This window comes from Homarus americanus, unplaced genomic scaffold, assembly GCF_018991925.1.
Source record: "Homarus americanus isolate GMGI-L3 unplaced genomic scaffold, GMGI_Hamer_2.0 scaffold45698, whole genome shotgun sequence".
NCBI lineage: Eukaryota > Metazoa > Arthropoda > Malacostraca > Decapoda > Nephropidae > Homarus > Homarus americanus.
In genome coordinates, this window is record NW_024735554.1 from 4,430,895 (window position 1) to 4,448,267 (window position 17,373).

Genomic DNA, 17,373 nt, shown 5'->3' on the forward strand with positions numbered 1-17,373 from the left:
CTTTGTGTCTATTGATTCATGGTGTATTTTAAATCATTCCTCGATCACAAATGAAATAAATTCTACCCTACTATTGCGAATCGGCTAATTTCCAATAAATAAATAAAAAATTGGTACAGTATATGGCATCTCTCGCTGTCTATACTTATACAGTACATATTTTAACCTGTTCTTATAATTATTGCTGATGCTCTGCGGCCTTGTTCAATGATTACAGTATATAATAGGGTCATTCTTTTTATCGATCAATTACCAAAGACTATAATGTATTGTCTCTGATCAGTTACAAGTATATTCTGGACGAAGGCGATATAGGCCCGTGATCATCCAGTTGCAAATCTTATCTCACTAGTAACCGTCAATGAATATTATCGCTAAGAAATAATTGGTTGAATATGAATAATTTACTAAAGAAAAAAGTTTAAAGTAAAAGCCATTTGGGGAACATGTATGTGCGAGAGAGTTTAGTTGGTATCACTGTCGCTGAGGTTTTCAAATAACATACAAGATGGCTGAGACAACAGTGGACGCCCGGGCTCAGCAAGTGTTGGAATTATTGTCCAAGTTCTCTCTAGAAAAGCTCGACCACAGCTGGATAAAATATGTTATTGACTCAGACTACACAGAGGTGGAAGATATGCCATCAGAGTTTGAAGACCACCATTACAGCACAAATTTAAGCGGTTTGTTTAGTGCTGTCATCAGTTGTTGTCGCCAGTGGGTAGATACACTACCACCTATATCCACTGAAAATAGTGAAAAGAGACTGTCCTTTACCAACCTTGACGTTAATGAAGATACCACCTTGCACACGAGGTTTTGGATTGATTTGTCTGAGGATGTGAAAGGTCTGTTGGCACTGTTGTTTTATTACAGTTACCGTGGTCAGCGGTATGATGCCAAAGAGGCTGACCGTGAACTGGGCATCCAGGCTGCTAGTTTGTATTTTCTTCTCCTATCTATCCCTGGCAGTAATGCTTTTCGAGTTTTCCATCCCGTTTTGTACCTCAAATCTCTTGATATCATGCGCTTGACCACAAAGCTGCGAGTTGGAGCTTCAAGCCCGAAGAAGGGCCGTCCTAGTGCCTTGCGTGGAAGCCAGCGGAAGTCGCACGACGACCACTTAGTAGCTGATGCTGATGAAGATGACGATGCTGAAATGGCCATGTTGACCCCAAATGAAGCAAATAAATTGATAAGATCTTTGAACATCCTTTTAAATGATTTTTTGAGACTAACTCAAAGATTTTCATTGAAGCATTCGCCAGAGTCTCTGGATGAAACTATCAGTATTCTGATAGATGTTTCTCGCTGTGAAACCAACAACGCTCAAGCAATATTTATTGGAAGGCATGGCTCGGCAACTGTTACAGCCTTGACATATAATGCCTATGTTGCTCTACAGTCTGTATGTAATGTCATACATGGTAAAATCAAGAAAATAGTCATCATAATCATGAAACACATTTTGTACAATATACTTATGGTTTCCAGAGGATCGTCGGACTTGTCGACCCGCTCCTTGGGAGTTATCCGGGACCATTCACAGATTTTTGTGAAATATATATTGACCCAGGTAAAGCAAGATGCATATGAAGGGGTTTATATTCTCATCCAGCACCTCTGTATCCGTGTACCTGACAGGGCAGAGTTTCGACAGAAGACCGCTCAGTCGGTGGTGGAAATTCTGCGTTATCTTCCCATTCAACTTTACACACATCTTATGAAATGGTTCTTCAAGTTCTCACACAATGAGAAAGCAGGTCATAGGTTGTTCCTGTTGGAAGTGATATCCAAGATGTTGAGGGAAGAAGAGCGGCACGCCGAGGGGGAGCGAACTCCCGGAGGCCAAGAACGGGAAGTTCGTCCTCATAGGTCAAGGCTGAAGTCAATAACAGAGGAAGGTGTGGAGGAAAGTGATGCGGAACTCAGTTTTGTCAATGTTTCTGCAGATCATCCTGTGGAAGTTCCACCAGATCGCAACATCCTCTCACACAAGTTCTTGCTCAGTATTATTTTTTCAAGGTGCCGTGACAGTGCTGCCACGGTCCGCTCAAAGGCACTTGCTCTTCTAGCCGACTGCACCTTTTCAACCAATCCTACCATAATGCTTGCTATGAAGCAGATTTTCTTTCGTGCCCGGCCGGCAATGTTTGCAACACCACATATTTCAAATAATAATATCAACCTTGAGTCTCCAATTGAACTTGATGGAGAGGATAAAGACCTTGAACTGCCCAATGCTGCAAGAGTGGTATCAATGTTGCACAGGAGAGCACTGGATGACAAGGTGACAGTGCGGAAGTCTGCGCTACAAGTGTTGGAGAACTTAATGCGTCTTGACAACGAGATGCTCACGGAAAAGAATTTGGAAGTATGTATGCTGACTACTTGTATGTTGTACATTCAGTAGAATCTGTTGATAAGTAGTGAATTTATTTGTTATTTTGGTATTATTTTACTTTAGGACATAGCATGCCCCAAAGTTATAACTACTGAAACATTTAGATCTCCCTATTCTGAGCATTTTGAACCCCATATATCCCAGGCGGAAATGGATAATAGCGACACAATTGAATTCAATTGATTTTACATATTTTTCAGTCTTCGTCTGTGAGGAAATGTTATCGGCGCATCACGCATGCGCAATATTGACTGACGTCATCCAGTCGTGACCAATTATGTTTTGATATCATCATGCAAATTTTTTCGACCAATCACATTGGATTTTTTTCAAAGGAAGCAGCCTGGGTACTATTTTTATTTCATTGACTAATCTCACAATAACCATGGTGGAGGTTGGTTGTCATTTGTGCTCCTACAATTATTTTAAGTTTATTGCTGAGTTTTACGAGAAAGATGACCAACCTAACCAATTCTTACGTATCCCTGGTCCTTCCACTTCTAACTAAGGTATTGTACTTTCGGACATGGTGCGCCCCAAAGTTTTAAACTACTAAAACATTTAGGTTAGTCTAAGCTAGGCCTACTGAGGGTCCGCGACTAGGTGTTAGGTTAGATGACCACCCAAAAACCCCGATTTCCCAGGTCTCCCCCCATTATTGTTGGGGGGAGGGGGGTGGGAGCAAAAACGAGCAATTTCCGCCCAAATGAAGGTCAGATTCGTTTAAAACACACCAAAATACACTGGAAAAACATATTGGTCAACCCCTAGGGACTCATGTCCTAAAGTAAAAATTTACCATTATTTTTAGATATGTTAAGGTTATTTTCATAAAATGGCAAGAATAAGGGTAAGAAGTGATTGTTATTTGCACTGGTGATGATAAAGACAAAGAGTTGCCATTACACTTAGCTTAACCTTAGTACAGTACTATGCATTTAGGGTATTTACACAGGGAGGATTTTATTGGGAGAAACAGACAGAAAATGTTCAACGTGCTCTTACCTGTGTGAGATGATTGAACAGTGCCCCCTTGATATACCTCCATTAAACATGGTCATATTTAAGGACAGTGGTCAGGGTTAACCAGCTATCTTATAGAAAATATCTAGAGAAGAAAATTTTTAAAAAGAAAATTATAATATCAGCAAACTTATTGTTCCATATTTTTTTTTAGTTGAGAACTTAAGTTCGTTTCCTTATGGTGAAAGTTTTGTGCTGTATCCTGGTTTTATAAGTTCCAGGATGGTGAAATTTTGCAGCCCAGATATACTTAGGTAACTCGGATGACTGTACCTTTATTTTAGCAGGATGGGGATACTATATATTTGTGTTGTGTTGAACCATAATAAGGTTTGTATGTGTTTCCAGGTGTTGGCAGAGCATTGTCGTGATCCGGCACTGCTTGTGAGGAAACAGATCATAACATCTCTGTCAACTCTTATGAACTGTTACCCTGAGCATGAAACTGTTATCTCAACCTGGATCATGGGTGTTATTCCTCTTATTCTTGATCCTGAGGTAAAAGTTCAAGAACGTGTTGTCGAGGTAAGGTGATCTTTTTCCTGTGTGGGGATATGTTGTAAGATTCTCTATTGTTCTGCTTTCTTTGGGCTATTTAACAAAAATTGTAGCTATCAGAACAGTATGTAGCCAACGGGGCTGATCCGTAAAGGATACATCCTATATACAATACCATTATCTTACATCATAAACAGTTACAAAATGTAGGCATATGTGTTGGGACCCAGTTACAGCAAATAAAATCCGACTATACTGTACCTGTACTGTATATGAATCCTTATACAGTAATTTATTTTTAGTAACCTGAGAAGAATTATACAGTACTGTACTGTACTGGCATTTTAATCTTAGAAAACAATTTGACCACCACCTTGATTTTTTCTAAAGAGGGAAATTTTTTATTGCTCATACCTTAATACATATTAATATATGTAGTGTGAACCTATAGACACAGTATGATTAGTTATACAGTATAGTATAGTATACTGTACTTGAATTATGTGAGTGAGAATCTGAATTTACTTGATTCCATTATTTACTATACAATTATGACTTCTGTTCACTCCAAATTTAGTTGAGGTTCACATGACAGCACATACAGTGATTGTTTTGCTTGTTTTCAATTTCTTTCAATTTTTCTGATCTGTAATTTATTTGACAGGTTCTTGACCAGCTGCTGTTCAGGAATTTGTTGGTCCATGGTCACCCTCAGTCAGGAACTCCAGAAAACAAGCTTCCTTGGCTCATTCTTGGTGCCATCATAAAACGGAGCTTTCATAAGTTCTTCAACAAAGCTCTTGTTATGTGGTCCAAGTCAGAATTTGTGAAGTAAGAGCTCATTTGCATTTTTTTTTTTATTTATTTTTAAGATGTGTAATAAATCCTGTTTGTGACAACATAGGAGCATCTTATATTAGGGATAAAATGATGTAGATTCTGTTTGTGATGACTTATATTCTGTGCTTATAGCACAGTATTTATTTTCAGCCCAAAATCATCCAATCTCACTTTCATCTTAGCCTCATTTTACTAAAAGTTTCCATTCCAGAAAAGCTGAGGTACTTTCGTACTTAAAATAAAAGCTTCCCCGAAGCATCATAAGACAACACAAAATGGTACAAAATATGTTTTAGTGACAGTTTATGGTGTACTGTACACAATGATTACAGGTCATTAATAAGCATAGCACAGTCAATTCTCGGGATAACGGACTAATTGGGGGAAGACCGTTGTCACTAAAGCCAAAAATCCGTGAAAACCGATTGCCCAATAATTATATTGAATCAAAGGGGAGAAAAGGGGGTTTGAAGTACTGTATCAGGTATTACAAAGTGAGAGGAGATTTTATTACAGTAGGTATCGGAGTACGTGAGGGTTACGCTCCTGGGATCCCGTGTATGTGAGAATTTCGTGTATATTCAGGACCTCCTGTACAGTATATACAGTACAGATGTACGTATAACCCATTTTTTATTCCAGGGTAACCGCCGTGCAACTTCAGAATTAGATACGCCACTTTTTAGGAAGTCCAATATCTTGACTTTTTCTTCAAAAATTCTCAGTACTAGCTGGGAACATGGCAAAAATATGAATTAGTTTATTATCAAACAATTGAAATGCATCACAGAAACAAAGTTTCTGTATTGCCTAAATATAACTTGTTTACTTCTATCTATTTTTGTAAAGAAATGTTTCTTCTCTGTATTAAGGCCCAAGGTGATAAAGTTGGTACGAAGTCACATTGGCAAGGAAAACAATGAGGAAGCCTGGACTTTACTGGCACTACTCTCGACCTATATCACGGTGAAGGATGCTACGTTTGCTGTGGATTACTTTGAAGAACACTGTCAAGTTAATTCAGAGGCAAGTACTTACACCCTTGAAGGTCCTTGCACTATTAATGTCCTGGGCAAATTACTTCAGAGAATATTTCTTGGCTGATATTACCACATTCACATGCACCTCTTGATCACATTTGGCATAAGCCTACCATTCAGCTGAGTCCTTCTGTACTGTTCATGTTCTTTACTTACATTGGTGTATATACAGTATTCAGAGTTGTGTGCATGTCTGTGATGCTTCACCAATCCATTTGGACTTTGTTTCAAGCACTGCTTTATCCAATTATCTTGTCAGGTAGACATGGTCTTCAACTGCATAAGTATATAGTACACAGAGGAGGCTGCTAAAGTTTTGTGTACAGTATTTTTGTTGAGAGGCGTAGGTGGGATAGTGTTGAGTGTGTGGGAGTAGTAGTAGTGTTCTGTAATGCATACGTGGCTTTAGTGGAACCTGTTATTGTGGCGCAGTTGAATTTTTGGTATACAGTACTGAAATTTCAAATTCCATTTCAAATGTTTTTTTCAGGTGGGATCTTACACTCTCCTACAAGTGTTAAAGGTGTTAAACAACAGCATCAAGCATGTGCCAGGGGATCGTGCAGAGGCCTTGCAGCAGCAGCTTCTAGAACCAATCACCAGTTTTTCTGTGGGAGCTGAGCTCATATCCCACATGATGGATACCATTACTCTTCTCAGCTATAGTCTGCATGGTGATGATGTAGAAGGTATGAATTCTATGTTTGTATGTATTAATTGAGGATGTTCTTTGCATATACTAATATAAAAAAGGTTTTATTTTATGCTATTTTTCTCATTTCTTTCTCAATGGTTCTTGGTGGCTGGAATAAAGAGCAAACACTCCTCTTTCTTCTATTTAATACTTTTTCATTTCTTCATCATTTGGCTGGTTAATGCAATTCATTCATTCTTTTATACTGCTATAAAAGATGTGTTCTACTCCAGTACTCCCCCTCTCTCAACAAGTCCCAAATCAAACATCTGGTTTACCTCTAGCTTCATGCAAAGTAACATACCCACCATGTAGCAACTGAGGATGTGTGCAGTAATCCCTATTCATATATTTGCAGAAGTTCTTTTTTATTTTGTGACTAATTTAAATCTTAAGCCATTACAGATTTTTATGACTAAGTATATTCATATGTTTCAGGTCAAAAAGCAATAGAAAAATGGGCAGCACCGCTTCTGAAGAACTGTGATGAACATTTAAAGCATATATTGTTTGAAAGGGCTAAGCCATTAAATAGTGTTGGTGAGGAGAAGCTTTTCAGGTAAGGGCCCTCATAGTGCAAGATTCTTGTATACCATAAAGAACAATTAAAAGTAAGCAGGATTCAATAATGAATAAACAATGAAAATATTTCTTAAGAGGAATTTATCTAAATTAATTTTTACCTTTGACATTGAATTTTATCAACAGACACTTGTTCACCTTGGGAGAGACATCCATGCTGTGTCCACAGAAAGTGAACAAGAGGATGTTTCTCATGCTTCAGAGTATCATTTTCCACCAGCCTGGAGATAAGTTCACTACAACAACTGCTCCATCATCACAAACACAGAGCTCCCAACCCACCACAATTACTTTTGCTCCCACCACACGTGTCCAGGTGATTGAAGTTGTCAATTTGGAATAAAAAAATTTTAATGAATATAAAAAATAAAATTTTTATGCTTTTACTTTTTTAAATGATATGGGCAAAATTGAATAATAAATGATCTTCTAGGCATTAGCTGTGGTTACATTAGGCAAGATGTGCCTACAGCATGAGGATCAGGCCAAACGCATCATTCCTGCTTTGGGGAAGATGCTCGATACAACAAAACATTCAGCTATCAAGATCAATATTGTCTTTACTTTGTCAGATATGTGTGTCAGGTGAGTGTAAAGAGTTTACTTTCTTACTCTTATTATTTCTACTTATATATTGATCACTTTATAACTTCATTTGTCTGTTACTTCCTATCAAGTAGACATAGCCTTTGTTTCTACAGTAAGAATGAGGATGGAGTCTGCCAGGATTGTTGGCATTGCCCCTCATATAACTGAATTTATTCACATGTTCTAGCTTGCAGCCTAAGATAATGCAGGTTTTTGTTTTATGAGGTTTGGAGGTTTTAATTATTCAGGTTTTTTCTTATGTCATTGTAGAATAATGGATGGCCACTATATACTACATAATTTTTTATTTTACTACTAAAGAGTTTATTGCTTCATTATCAAGAAGATTATTAATGGTTTTTTTTTTATTCATACAGGTATGCAACATTAGTTGATCCTTTGATGCCTCAAGTTACAGCATGCCTTCGTGATCCAGACATCAGAGTGCGCCGTACGACACTGACACTGCTCATCAATCTGCTGCAGGAAGATTACCTAAAATTAAAAGGATCCTTTTTTTACAGAATTTTACAGGTAGGAAGTACTGTATGACCCTTTGGTGTGAAATTATTTATCTTAGGTAGAGTTTGGCCATAAATACTTGACGTTGAAGACTTACATGTTTACTTGATCTTTATATGTACACACTAAACACTGTTTATTGTATTGGGATGATCAATAATAATCAAAATACAGTATAAACTATAAATGAAGATACAGTAGTGGCATCATTACTAACCTGTATTGGGTAAAGTCTAGTTATGAGAAGCAATAACATATTAAATGAAACCGCTGCATTTGCCATCCAAACTAATCTCATTTAAATTATACCAGGGTGGCTATGCGTGATGCAGCCAGCATCTATGCCAGTGGTTCCTAACCTTTTATGGCTGCGAACCTAAATTTCACAACAATACGGTGTCGTGACCCTCAGGCATATAATATATTATGTAGCTTGAATGTTAAGCAAAAACTTGTTTGACTATGATAAGTACTATTTTTTTTAATTGTCTGAAGGCCCCTCGCGACCTGAGGTTGGGAACCGCTGATCTATGCAAATGGCTGCTGTGTTAAACTTTCATTTAGATTTTACTTATTGGTTTTAGCTGCATATTTTTGTCTTATTGATGCTTTTATTATGTTAGGTAGTAAATTATTGCAGTTGTGTACAGTACTATTTATCATTGGTTAGGTAGGTTTTTTGTTGTTCTTGTTCGGGAACTGATTTCATAGAAATGCCAGTGCCTCCACAATATCATATTTAAGTGAATTTGGTAGATGCATGTGTGTTAATGAACTACTTTAGAGCTGTACAATATCTTTGAACTATGGGGTGTTTACGGTGTGTGGGGGGGCTATGTGAGGTCCACCTAAGTCATCCCTTAACTCAGTGTTATAATAGGTTTGCTCTACACAGCATTTTCTGGAAACAAAACCCCTGCATTAAGTGAGGGGCATTGTGTATATATATATATATACTGTATATATATATATATATATATATATATATATATATATATATATATATATATATATATATATATATATATATATATATATATATATATATATACTGTATATTTATTTCCTTTTTCTTTTATTTTCTTTTTTCTTTCAGTGTCTTACAGATGACCATGAGGATATCCGCAGTACTGTTATCTTCTACATAACAGAACGATTATTGAAACGCTTCCCAAAGATTCTGAATCAGCACTTCATTGAATGCATTTTTCACTACAATTGTTATGAGGTAAGTTATTAGTATAGAGGGGTTTGGTGAGATGGCAGTGACTTGTAAGAAAGATGCAGGAGAAAATGATAGTTACGGGGGTGTGGGAGGGTTGTTTAGCTGATGTGTTAGGTAGAGTATTTATATTCCAACAACACATTTCATTCTCTGTGGTAGTGTTTGACAACAAGAAATGGCATGTAGGAGTAGCACTTATATCATCTAGCTCCAGGAATGGTCATGCAAGTGATTTTCTCTTTATATACAGTATGTATAATGTACAGTATACTGTACAAGTACAAATAACTACCTGTATGCCTGAAAATGCCTTCACAAACTTAAAATGTGTTAACTTTTTTACACTCCGTGTGGGTGGGACGGAGCAGCCCAAACTTGATTCACTTTGGGTGGATGGGTCAACCCCACCATGGGAGTTGGTAGTGTTAATACTTCAGGGTGTAGTTTAGGTAAAAGGTATAAAATTTGTTGTAAGGCAAACTTTCTCATCATGACACAAGTGTTTGAATCATATACTGGTACCCTGTACAGTAGTTCAATATTAGGAGACAGAAGGTAAGGAACAGAGCTTTATTATACTGTATTGTACTGGGATTCCTGCTTTCTGGACTATTTAGTGTATTGGTTAGTCCAGTAATGTACTACAGTATTTACATTTATGACAACAATTCTTTAATCCTTGAAACTTGCTGTGCTGGTAATTACTATTTTTGGAGTTTGAGCTAATTTTGATTGTTCTCGTTCCAGGAGCATGAATCATACAACAAATTTACACAGAGCTCCATGGAAAAGGAATTGTTCTCCCTTGCGGGCAAAGAACACACAAAAGATCGTCACCTGATTTATCGCTTTATGCTGGACCACATGCCTGATGACCAGCGCTTTTCTACAACCCAGCGCCTTTGTCAGGATGTTCTTGGTGAATACAGTACCTTAAATTAATTGTAAAATTAAATTACAGGGATTTTAATTTAGATGGATTAACCACTTGAGTTATGTACAGTTGGAGGTAAGGGGGAAGATCAAGAAGATGATGGACTAAAGCATTGTGTCAAGTGGGTTTTGGGGGTAGATATGATGCTAACTTTATGTGGAGCAGCAGGGCCTTATGGAAGGGGAACACCATTGTAGAATACAACTGTTAAAATAAATAAGTGCTTGATTTAGGTTACCCACTTTTCTAGCAGGAAAAGGCTTGAAATGGTGAATAAGAATTTGGTATACATTACAGTACAAGGTATTTATATTTTCCCTCTATTAACAAGTTGTATGTTTCCTTGAAATACTTACATAGGTGGAGTGGTTGATGGGCGTATCAAACTGACACCATCTAGCCTACCCATGCTGCAAGACACACTCACGGTACTAAGCTGTGATGAGATCAAGCTTGCCTCTTTGAAAAACAGACCAGAGGATGTTGACCAACCAACAGATCAGGCTGAGCAAGCAGCTATGGCAGGGATGGTCATCAAGAAGACCATCATCTCTCAGGTTAGATTGTTTTTCCCTGATGATACCTCTTCAAGTTTAACACTATTTAATCATGAAATGGTTATAGTGTTGAGAATATTGTATTTCAGATAGTTTATTGTGGTTATCCCTCTCCGTGACTCGGGAATAGGTACTTGCGATCAGTATATCATGGATGGAATTTTATTGTTTATTTTACAAGGAATTTCAAGGATTGTATGTGATCATTTTTGGACAGTACCCCATGCTACATTAACACTGGACTTATCCCCTTAACCTGGTGTAGGTAAGTATAAGGGTGATGTGAATTTGCAATATGATTTGTTAATGAAATACAGGATCAAGAGAAAAGGGTAACATCCTTCCCAGCTTCTTGATGGCTCTTGTTAACAGGAGCATCCTGTCAAGGGCAACAAGCTAGAAATGGAGATGTGATTCTGAAATATTATTGTTTACCAGTCAGTACCCAAGCAGCTCATACAACTTCTCTCCTCCCTGTGGTTGGACATGATATTAGTTGTCTAAGGAGACATCTGGTGACTTTATAGACTTACTGCCTATACAAGGCAACCATAGCAGCCTTTTTTGGGGAGTTAACATTAATAAGAGGGATGAGTGATTGTAAGTTCAGCCCCCAGCTGTCATGCAGGAGTAGTGTACTGTGCATTAACAGGAGCTTCTTAGCTGTGGGCTCTGCTAGAAAATAGGATTTGAGGATCAACCTTTTTTTAAAGGCCATGATAATTACAACAATTAACCACGTGTTCCATTTGTCTGTTCATCTGTTTGTTTTGCTTCATGCTCAAATCTTTGTCATTGCTCTAACTTAGCAAAAAGTATGATTGTGACAAGCAGGGGAGAGTTAACTAGAAAATATATTAATATTTGAAGGAGAAAGTTGCAAAGAATTAAAGATGAACCATATGGGCATTTCAGCAAAATTTTCCCATTCTTTTTTAATGTATATCAAGTCTCAAAGTAAAATTTACACTCGGATTTAGTATCCATCCAACTGTAATGAAAGAGGGAGAAAAATGAATTGTGTAAGATATTTTAGCGTATGTTGTACTTCCATACAGCTTCTAAAAGCAGATTTTTAGTGCCTCTGAAAAGAATAGAATACAGTAGTTTGCTTTAAAAAGGATTTTTTAATTCAGCATCATTGAATGATGATTTTCTGGACACTTAATTCTCTATGATTAAGTTATTGTTGTTCCTTAGACTGTGATGTTGATAACTTAGCTAAATATCTTTAATACATTTTTCTCAGGATCATTGGATTCCCAAGGTAACCACGAGAAAGTTTCTCATTTACCTTAGCTTTCATTGTTACTATTAATTTGCCTTGTCTCAACACTAAATACTGTACATTATTGTTTTTCATTGAAAAGTGAAAGCCTATATTTAATTTGTATACAGCAACATTTTAAACTACAGTATCATATTTATATAGTTTTAGTATTTGGTTTTTGCATGACAGTGTTGAGATAAAACATCAAAGCATATGTCATATTTTGGCATTTTAACATAGCTAATATCATACTACACCATATGCCAAGTTCAATGTCATCAGTTCACCCATATGTTGTTGATCATTACCACATGGATCAACTTTTAAAAATAATATTGTAAACTTTGATGAGCTTTGTTTGCTGTCATGATAATGTTGTCTATTGATAGTAATTTTTTTTTCCATATGCATGTGGCCATGTATAGACTGGTTTTGTTGTATCAAGACTGCTTACTTCTAAAATTTCCCTTTACTTATTAAGATGACATTAGGTGCATGAACTGTAAAGTAAATATGGTTAAGTTCTTAAGTATGTGATATGAAGACATTTTTATAATCCTGATATAAAACTACTGTATTTTAGAGTGACATAATCTCTCTATATACTGTACCTCATTCATTTAACCAAAAACTACAAATGGGGTGAACATAATACAGCTAGTGCCACTTAGGAGTATGGGTCAGGTTATGCCATGTCTACCTACATCAGTACTGTACTGTTGCTATAACAATAGTGATGCCCTCAATATATCCATATACAACCCCTGGCTAAGTCCACCAACTTGATTTATGTTCAGTATACAGTACAGCCGATGGACAGGGGTGACATTCACTGTGACTCCTTCCTGTTCACCTCTTGAGAAGTTAAGTGCAGTATAGGTATCTGGATATTTTTTGGGTACTGTACTTGGGGATCTGTCAATTGTTTACTGCTGTGTTATACAGTTCAAATTTTTCTTGCAGAGAACTTTTCTTCTATAGAGTTTTTTGGTATGTGGCAGGATAATCAAGGCAACTGTCATTAAATATTACCTCACAAACATTTTACCTTAATCTGCTTTTTTATGGAGCATTACTCCCACTCATGGAAACCAACTCTAATAGTTTTTTTTTTTGGGGGGGGGGGCTAATTAAGGCTGGTAAATTATATCATTACTGAATGTTTTATACAACATCAGTGTGAATTCCTTATGGAGGCCACAAAAGTCCAATAAGTCAATAATATTTTGACTAGTGTAACCATTGCAAGAATTGAGGTCATACAGTACAGGGCAACACCTATTGTGGTCTCACCCATGTGTGTTGTGGGTTAATGTTCAAATCATCAATAGTGTGAAATATAGCACTGACTATATTTAGTGTTCCACTCTGGTCCCAGCTAGTAGTGATCCTTCACATGGGTTTGGCTCACTTGCTAATTCACCATGTGAGGTGGCCACTAAGTGGCTTTCCTAAATCTCAGTGCTAACCACTGTTTGGCTCACCACATGGTAATCGAAATAATGGCATGATGTTTAAAAGTAATATCCTCTGTAAAACTACCACGATACATGTGATTGCAGTTGACAATTGCGTAGTCCACTTGGTCTTTTCTGTATTTGTGTTGTAATGTTTTGTGATATTAATATTTATGATATGCAGTTCATAGTATACTAGGTTGCATGATTCCAAGCTAAGAATGTGTTATTTGTTCTTCCTTTTTTTTAATAATGTTTCTATGTTTATATTATGCTGATGTGCTCATGACTATATTATGTTACGAAGAGAGAGAGCGAGATTGTTACTGTTGGTAAATAAACTGAATATAGGTAAATGGCTAACTTGCTGTTTTGTATTCTATAGGTGGTGAAGCGCCATGTTATTGAAAATATTGTACCCATTCTGATTGCCATGAAGCATAAGTTGGAAGAACATCGATCACCTCTGATGAAACATCTCTTACTCTACCTGAAGGAAATTATGAAGGATTACAAGAATGAGGTAAGCAAGTTAAAATTCTTCCAAAATTATATTTTCCTTCAAACACACATTGTTGACTGTCAGGACTGTATATTCCCCCTCACAGATAAGTACAGTATTGACATTTTACACTTTATCGGGCTTCCTTATACATGGATTGATAAAGTTCCTCCAACGCGGATTCACCCAAGTAATCTAACTCCCATGCTGGAGGAGGGCTTACTGAATTGCATCTTGAATATATGCTATTCCCATGGCTACTAAATGTAAGAGAACTTCATATTCATTTAGATCAGTGGTTCTCAAACTTGTTAACATGACACTCCCTTTTGCTTTTTGTGAAGTCCTCTCTCTCTCTCATATAAGCAAAATTAATTAAAAAATTACTAAAGGAGAAGAAATCCAGACTAAAACACACAGTTTGAGATAAATCTTAGCATACCGTAACTGATGATGAGGGAGGATCAGCGGCTGGTAGTGTTGTGTGAGAGTCAGTATAGTATCCATGACATGTACAAGACACGTAAGGAAAGAGAGATGAAATGATAGGGGTGACTGCTGTACTTTGGTTTTGCACGGATGTGTGGAAGATTCAAATGGGGAGAGTTACTCCTGAAAGGGTTTCTTCATTATATTCTTTTTGAGCAAAAAATAGCAAATTTTGGCAGATGGCTTCACGCTTCCCCTGTACCCACCTCACGGCCCCCAAGGAGGGCGTGCCCCCCCCCCAGTTTGGGAACCACTGATTTAGATGATATTCTAAGCCATAGCCAACAGGGTGAAACAACCTTTAAATATACTGGCACAATTCCATTCAGTTACCTATTCCATGTAGCTTTTGCTGATCAGTGTCTACTGTGTACTAAACTGACAGTACAGCACATAAAAGTATTGGATATTTTCTTGAATGTGTTTGTGGCTTGAGGCCTTAATCTGCTCAATGTAAATGAGAGTAAACTAAAGGATGATAGGTCAATGTTACTTAAGCTATTCTTATCTTACAATAACATTAAATAACAGTTTCAGTTTTGATCAATCATTCAAACCCTCAGGTGAAGGAGATTCTGACAGGAGACAAGCAATTAGCAAAGGAAATTGAATTTGACTTACGACGTTTTGATCAAGAACAGCAGGAAGAAGAGCAAGTGAACAATGTAGGAGTTGAGGAAGCTGGTCAGTATAGGGCAGCAGAGCAGAGTCAGGTGCAAGATGGTAATCAAGACAAAGAAATCTCTGAGGAGAAACATGAGGTAGGACCTTTGGGTTCCTCTCCAATACTCCCACCACGAATATTAAACCCAGACAAGAGGGGAACACCTTCCATGGGTTCAGGCAGTAAGAGCCCGTCTGCATCCAGCAATGAACTTCGTAAATTGGCTTTACTGAATTGTAAAACTATAGCTGCCAGAAGGAGGAGTATTAGTGTTCCTACCTTTAATATATCAGCTGCCTCAAATAATGCATCCGGTGTGGTGAAACAACGCAGATGCAGTATGAGTGACTTTAGGGAAAAAACTAGTGAGCCTGTTAAAATGAAACCACCGGAGAAAGATAAGAGTCATGTAGACCCACGACCAGTTGGAGGCTACCCAACCCAAGGTGATCAAATGATACCTGAACATATTCCAAATCAAAAGAAAGATAAGGGGGATTTAATGCGTGCTATAAGTACTCCACAAGCAGAGAAGAGTGTCATTAGTAATATTACATTTGTTAATGAGACACAGGAAGTTAGTGCTATTAGCATAGACTCAACCATCTCATTTGCTAATAAAGATGAAGACAGACAACCAAAATTGCTCCTTCATCTAAAGCGTCCTGAAGCCTATGCAAAAGAATCGGACTTTAGTCGTCTACGGAAAAGTACTAGAAGAAACCTCAATTCTGAACTGGTTAAAGTTAGTAATGAAATTATTAAAGAGAAACGTCAGTCAGGAGGACTTTATGAATCTTACTCCAGTGAGGTCACCGATAGTGAGGATGAATCTTCCATCCAAAGTAAGAGGCCTTCATCACCAGCCAGAACCACCCCAAAGACCCAGAAGTCAGAAAGTCGAGGTAAAGTGAAAAGAACAAGAGACATGGCATCCCTTAGCCCTGATCCTACAAAGACCCACCCTAATACACAAACAGCAAAGCCAAGTCAGAAGAGAAGTAAAAAAAAAAAATAAGTAATGTACAGTAGCTAAAACAACTATCTGTGCAGGTAGGGGTTGATATGCTCCCAAATTTTACGTGTGACTAGTGACAGCCCTCATATACCAAAATTTACCGTCCATGGTCTCATGTTGTTTCCCACGACGTATGCACAGATTGTTGTTTTAGCTACTGTACATGAGGGCAGTAAGTGCAATTCACTGAGCTTGGCATTACACTATATGTATATATTGTATATAATAGAATTTATTAGAACATTTTTTTACTTTATTTTGGTTAAGCGTTGGGTTAAAATGACGACAGAATTGTACTGAGAGGATAACTTTTATGCCATATTACACCTAGTAGTTTCTTTAGCTATAGCCAGTTCTCCTGCATTTAAATGTAACATTATTTGCTAGAAATGTTGGACAATTAAACTTGTCATCAGTAATACAGGTACAGTATTATTATTATGGAAGTACTATCCTAGGCCTATCATGGAAGTATTACATCACAAATTTTATCAGAGCTTAAGTACTGTAATGTTCCTTCTTACTCTGTTACCTATATTTAAGCGCAATAAATCACTGCTTATTTGAACTGTCATTTCTTGCTTCCATTACAGCATCCCTTCTTTTATATGGAAGATGTGAGTTATTGGTTATTTGATATTTACATAAATGGCCAAAAGAGGATTTGAAGAAGCTGGTATCAAGTAACCCTTTGTTTACATTCTTTATTAAACAAACAAGGCACAGTAGAGTTACTGATGAAAACATACAGTACAGAGTATGTTTACAGATTAACGAAGGCCGAGCTAAATATTTCTCTTATCAGATAAACATGTTTCAGGCAAAAAATAGAATAAATAAATAATATTCTGGTAGCTTCACAACCCATCAATGTTGTCATTGCTACACAAATTTATAGCAATGAAAAGGATTTTTTTTTCAGTATTTTGGATATGGAAAAAAATCAACTAAATCTGATTTAAATCTGACTCCTTTAATAAAAAAAGATCACCAACCTTGATATACACAAATAACTATGTAAAACTACTGTATTAAAATATATTATAGGGAGTCCTCTGCTGGTACC

At 37.0% G+C, this 17,373-nt stretch overlaps 1 protein-coding gene across 2 annotated transcripts; it reads left to right on the forward strand.

Annotated features, from left to right (window-relative positions):
* The first annotated feature begins 484 nt into the window (after positions 1–484).
* On the forward strand, positions 485–16,875 carry LOC121871419 (condensin-2 complex subunit D3-like). Of its 2 annotated transcripts, XM_042373695.1 has the most exons (15): positions 485–2,374; positions 3,776–3,952; positions 4,590–4,756; positions 5,638–5,791; positions 6,296–6,494; positions 6,938–7,058; positions 7,208–7,397; positions 7,515–7,666; positions 8,047–8,203; positions 9,288–9,419; positions 10,164–10,335; positions 10,711–10,907; positions 12,157–12,174; positions 14,020–14,157; positions 15,189–16,875. In XM_042373695.1, exons 1-15 carry the CDS (start codon positions 509–511, stop codon positions 16,305–16,307), a joined length of 4,959 nt encoding a protein of 1,652 aa, XP_042229629.1. In that variant the 5' UTR covers positions 485–508; the 3' UTR covers positions 16,308–16,875. The 2 variants fall into 2 exon arrangements, with proteins under 2 accessions (XP_042229629.1, XP_042229630.1); XM_042373696.1 differs by lacking the exon at positions 12,157–12,174 and having other exon boundaries at positions 486–2,374.
* Positions 16,876–17,373: the final 498 nt, after the last annotated feature.